General features: G+C 37.7%; 1 protein-coding gene across 1 annotated transcript; it reads right to left on the reverse strand.

Annotated features, from left to right (window-relative positions):
* Window positions 1-2,111: 2,111 nt before the first annotated feature.
* LOC115804718 (cation channel sperm-associated protein 2-like) lies at window positions 2,112-5,570 on the reverse strand. The gene is made up of 9 exons (XM_030765225.1): window positions 5,456-5,570; window positions 5,025-5,093; window positions 4,690-4,862; window positions 4,253-4,414; window positions 3,995-4,119; window positions 3,574-3,752; window positions 3,385-3,484; window positions 2,559-2,806; window positions 2,112-2,131 (listed from the first exon to the last, which is right to left on the reverse strand). The coding sequence occupies exons 1-9, from the start codon at window positions 5,568-5,570 to the stop codon at window positions 2,112-2,114; spliced, it is 1,191 nt and encodes a 396-aa protein (XP_030621085.1).
* Between the last annotated feature and the right edge of the window lie 364 nt (window positions 5,571-5,934).

Genomic DNA, 5,934 nt, shown 5'->3' on the forward strand with positions numbered 1-5,934 from the left:
AGGAGATATTTTATATAATATAACTTCATAATATTCTTTCAGATTATGAAGCCATGATTATGACTTGTTCAGATTATTTCAGATTATAAAGATAGAACTGTAATGGAGTTTCTTCCAGGCCTAATATGAAGGACAAATGAGCACCAAGCACTCTGGCATGGTCAGTGTGTGTGTGTGTGTGTGTGTGTGTGAGAGTTTGGAGGAAAATGAAAGGCCACTGAGGTTGCGGCTCTCACCTGTCTGACTTGCCAACATCAGTCACAGAGAACATGCCTTTAGTGTGTTAGAATTAACCCTAAACCCCGCCCTTTTTAGCCACGCCCCTGGATCCTCCCCCTGCTCTTCAACCTTCTCTAAGCTCAGACATGCAGTTCACACTAGCGCTGGCTCTCAGGGAAAATGGAGACATAATCATTGTAAATCTTGCTAAATGTAAATATGTATCAAATTACCACACATTTTAAACCTGTAATGAGTCCTCATGTAGATTTATATTGTTCATTCTATTGAAATATGTACATTCATATGTCATATAATGCTATTAAAATATGTACATGACTATTTCAGCTGTTTTATTGATCGTACATGAAAATAAATGGCTTATTTTGCTCTAACATTTCCTTATCGTTTATGGTTCTTGAACATGGCGTTTTGTAGGATTTCTTGCCTAAGTGTTTATTCTGGTTATTTCCGCAGATGGTAAAAATGTACCAACATCACTTCAGATCAATTTCAAAACAATCACAATTCAAGATGAAAATTTGTCAGAAGAGACTTCTATTGATTGTCAAATTTGCCATAAATATTACTACACACACTTCAGAAATGGGGTGATCAGAATGACTGCATTACTTTCAACAAGTTTCATCACCAGTTTATATCACATTGGTTTAAAGAATGCACATAAATTTAACTACTACATTGAATGTATCCATTCAAACTGTTTTGGAAACCCTCATATGATGTGAAAAAAGGTCACTGACAAAAGTTGCAACCAATATGATCAAAGTAGACAATCATCCAGTCATCACAACAGTCGAATGACGTTTTTCTCTCCTGATTCTGAGAAGAGCACCACAGATGGAGACTTGCCATGGTGAGTGAGTGATTAGACTAGCCCTCAAAAGGGAGCAGAAATTGGCATGAAAAGGCCTACAATACCAGCACTGGACAAACGGCACCTCTGTGTGTTAAGTGAATGCATGCAGCCTTTCCAAGAATAACATTAGGTTTAATTTGTTGCCTTGAGTCAAGCCCTTAATTTGATTTGATTTAGTTTGATTTAACTTTGACATGACTGGCCAATTCAATAACTGCGCCTTCTCTGATATTACAGACTGCACTGCTAACAAATGAAAACAGAGACTTTAATGAATTTCTTGTTTCTTGTTTTGTTATAGTTTTATGTCATTTTTTTTCAGTCTTGCCCTCTTAATGAGTGATTGTTAATGATGAAAAATATTTGACATTGCATTTCTTTGTTTTTGAATAAATAAATAAAGTGGAAATGCATGTTTTCTTTGTAAAACAGGTTGGCAGTATGGAATTGAAGCTCAAAACTGAGCTGAAATAAATATAAGTATAAATATATAAAAATTAAATATATCTAAATGCTCTATAAGAACACTCTGAAATCATTACTAGAATGTCCTCAACAGGTTGTGTTGGGATGTCCTGCACACATTCAGGAAACCCTACAGACAAACATTTTTAACATCTCTCTGTCCTGAGGATCCAGTCTAGGGCCATGCTGCAGAGTGGTGCTATGCCAGACATGGCCAGAATATGCAGAACAGGCTTTGCCAGAGAGCATATTGTAAATGTCCAGAAAACTGCACAAAGAAACAGCTGTGTTAAAACTATATACAAATTTATATTTTATATAAACAAACAAACAAAAATAACTGCAAAAAGGCTGTTTGAAAACATTTCTGGAATGTCCAGATGAGGTTGTGCTAAGACGTACTATAAATGTACAGAAAACCCTACGCAAGAAAAGTTTTAACTGTTTTAAAGAAACATCATCACAATTTTTCCACCACTTTATAAAAATATTGTTTCAATGGAAACTGACTGGCATTGATGTGCCGTAACTTTCTCAGTAAAACTGATCAGGATGACTGACACATGACTGCACATACAGATGGCACACAGATGGCAAGCAGCTCAGAGATTAAGAAACACCAAAATCACACATATATCACATTTACTTATTTATTTATTTAATCAGCAGATGAAAAATAGATGGGGTGCCATGATGTGAGGACCACAGAGGTGACTGAGCCATTCAGCTGACTGAAGGAGAAATGAAGATTTTAGGAGTCCTGCAGACTGAGGAAAGTCTGAACTGTTTTGGGAGAGAGAGAGAGAGAGAGAGAGAGAGAGAGAGAGAGAGAGAACAGTAAGCGAAGATACTCCTGCAATATCCTGAACACTTCCTATCAACACAGTGAAGTACACAGAGTAAGTGTTAAGTGTAAGTGTGGTTTGTACACAGTAATCAATGTGAACAGACTGACCAGTCAAACCATTAGTACCAGTGGCTCTCTGAGGTTTACCTGTTAAATTCTGCAGCTGATTCCTCTCCCCCAGGTTACGCTGAAGCATTTCAAGCACCTCAAAGTATCTGAAGAGTGAGTCTTTAGGCCAACTCACTCTTTCAGTCTCCTCTTTTTCTCGTATCACCCGCAAATTCTCCTCCACATACGTCTCCCAGTCCACCTCTCCTCTCATCAGGTGACTGCTGAAGGAACTGGACACTGGGCAATCTTCCTCCAGGTCATGCTCAGATAGACAGGAGGTGTGACTGCTCAAACAATCACATTACACATTCACACTTATGAGAGTGAAATGATTATGTGATACCTGATAACAAAGACACGCAAACTACTTGTACAATTTTCTACTCTTTTCAGACTGACAAAATTTACTAGAGGCTATTCTGCGTCTTGTATGCTTGCTGCATGTAACTCACCCCGTCAACTTTGAATGGCTTAATCTCCTAAAACCCCCCCCCAAAAAGACAGAAAAAAAAGAAACATGAGGCACATATCTACATTTACATTACACTTATTCATTTAGCAGATGCTTTCATCCAAAGCAACTTGTAAAACAGGGAAAATTCAAATAAAGCAATAGCCACTGAGGAACTGTCTGTTGCATAAGTGCCACCGCTACATTCAGTGTTAGACCAAATACAAATGCAGGAATGTTGAAGGAAAATAAGAGAGTGAAAAAAACAAGTGGGTCAGTAGCCCCCATAATATAAACTATCAGCAATAAGTACCACAAAAAGTGCTAAGTAGAACCAGTCTGAATAAAATATTTAAATGAATACAGTAGAGCATACATTATAATAACAACCTGAATTAAGAATGAACATACTTGTGCTCGATTTCTGCTTTAAAGATGCGAGCTTTTGTCTCAATTTCTCGCTGATGCCTTAACTTGGAAATACTGCCCCTAATGGCCTGGAAGTTGTTCACTTTGGATAGAAAACAAACATGGTTTTGCTCCATTGCTCCATTTCAGTTGCTAAAACATTTAATTTAATATACATTTTGCAATGCATACCCAAAATGCCAATAAAAATGTTGCGAAAGATAAAGGCGCCAATGAGCAGCCAGACGACAATGAAAATGCTGCAGATCGCTTGGTTCAGTTCTGGAACTTTCCATGTCTCAGCCAATAGTGGATACCAGTGATCTGCCGTAAAGAGGATGAAGAGGGTGATGAAGGCAGATGTCATGTCTCTGAAAAAAGAAGGCTCAAGATGACTACGAAATACAAAAATGGTTTCATTGAATTATCACTGAATATCATGAACTGCTTCATTTGAATATTCAATACTCAAATTTTTTATCTGTGAGGTCTGCATATTTTGTCTGATAGGTTCCAATAACATGTCAGGAACTTTTTTTTTTACCCACCACCTTGAAAAAAGATAAAAAATGAAATTTCACAGAAAATACAGCAATTTGACCGAAATGCTTACTTGAAACTTCCTCTGTAGACCAGCCCCTCCACCTTGGAGTGATAATAACTGTGGAATATGTGAACGCCCATCAGGGCAAAAATGAAGAACAACACCAGGAGAAGCAGGAAGACGAAGGTCATAGCCTGAAAGAATTGGCGTTGTGAGTATGGTTAGAGATCTGTGGTTTATTGACGGTGCAGAAACAAAAAAGAAGACACTCTCAATTAAGGCATGTGAACAATTTGTTAATAAGTTACAAAACATTTGATTATATACCTTAAATGCTTTGGACACAGTCAAGAACAGAATTTGAAGCTGTCTAAATTTGGAAACCATCTTCAGACTGCGGAGGAAACGAAACTTGCGCAAGAAACCAACAACCTCCAGGGTCCCTGGGTCTGTACCTTGGAAGGCCTGCAAGATCTCAGACAGGAAGGACTGAAAAACAATATTCATTTTTTACATTTTTTTAGCATGGAAATGTCATTAACTTGTTCTGAAGTTCAACCAACCATTCAAATCAAAAATATACTCCAAGCTGGAGGACTTTCTTCAAAAAGACTGTCGAGTGGGGTTAGAGTAAGATTCTAACTACAGTATAGCTCTAGGGGAGTGCGACTACTACCTCACCTTCCCTCCTTCTAGACTTTATAAGTAACAAAACCGGGACTATTGCATTTGTGAGGATGAAAAAAAAAGTTACCAAATCTTACCAAAACGGTTACTACCAAATCAAAGATGTTCCAGGCGCTTTTCCAAAACCCGGTAAAGTCGTCTACCCATTTGAGTAAAATCTCCAAAAGAAAAACAACTAATGTAAATGCATCCAGCGTGTCCAGAACCAGTTTCAGGACCTCCAAGTCTGGGTCCATGTTGTCTGTGATTTCTGTGGGGCAGAATTGAGCACCATCAAGAAGAGAACAGATCAGGTTATGCAAATGTATGTTTATAATTCTTGTAATCTTTAAATGAATTGTGACTTCACAACAAAAATGGCTGTTCTGAAAGGTGGAGTCTACATTCAAGGAAAGCATTTCATATTCCTTACCTGTTTGGATGCCCAACACAACTGTGTTCAGAAATATGAGGAAGACAATGATATATGAAAACCAGGTGTCTGTGGAGAACTCAGTTAAGGTGGAGTAAAATTCTGCATCTTACATCAAGTAAATCTACCATCGTATTTTCTATATACGTGTAGACACCATATTATTCCATATTTGAGAAAAAATTAAAAAACAAAAACACCAGAACTTAAATCTATATATCATATATTCACAATGAAAAACAAAAATAGCATATAGAGAAACCTCACGGTTTACATTACAGTGGAAACAAAAGTATTATGAGAGAGGAGATCCTACTGGAACTCTTACCTTTACACAGTATAAATTTGGGAATATTACTAACAATATATTCTATAACCAGTGTGTACTCTGCTCTGGTCTGCTGGTCTTTCCATTCGACCAAAGAGGATACACTCCAGAATCCAGTGGGCGAACATATTGAGGGGTGGATAACGGTTGTGGCGGTTCCGTAGCCGGCCCAGTCTGCGGTCTTCCTCTGTGATAATACCTTCCCTCTGGGGAGACATCTCAAACTGGACCAGGTGGTGAGAATTCCTCCCCTTCTTACTGATATATGTATCGTAGTCTGACACACACACACACACACACACACACACACATAAAACAGAACATAAAAGATATGACATGAACACCCAACGGCAGAACTACTGTGCTTTTGTCTGATGTGATGACATATTTTAACACAGTCATGCACAATAACACACTTACATTGGAGTAAATCAATCCGTGTCACAACCGAAGAACTATTTGCACGGAACGCTTTGGAAAGATATTAACATTTTGCATTTTTAAGGTTTTCTTAAAGAGTTTTTATAGTTTTTTTTTTTTTTACAGTAACAATATTTCCCAAGTCACTCCTATTCATTGCCC

This window comes from Chanos chanos, chromosome 2, assembly GCF_902362185.1.
Source record: "Chanos chanos chromosome 2, fChaCha1.1, whole genome shotgun sequence".
NCBI lineage: Eukaryota > Metazoa > Chordata > Actinopteri > Gonorynchiformes > Chanidae > Chanos > Chanos chanos.

What these genes read in the sequence shown, in the direction of transcription:
- LOC115804718 (XM_030765225.1), bottom strand. Translation starts at nt 5,570, where the DNA reads ATGTCTCCCCAGAGGGAAGGTATTATCACAGAGGAAGACCGCAGACTG. An exon ending in CGCCCACTGGATTCTGGAGT is followed by an intron (nt 5,094 to 5,455) that starts GTATCCTCTTTG and finishes AGTTCTCCACAG; the next exon opens with ACACCTGGTTTTCATATATC. An exon ending in TCAGCTGCAGAATTTAACAG is followed by an intron (nt 2,132 to 2,558) that starts GTAAACCTCAGA and finishes CTGTATGTGCAG; the next exon opens with TCATGTGTCAGTCATCCTGA.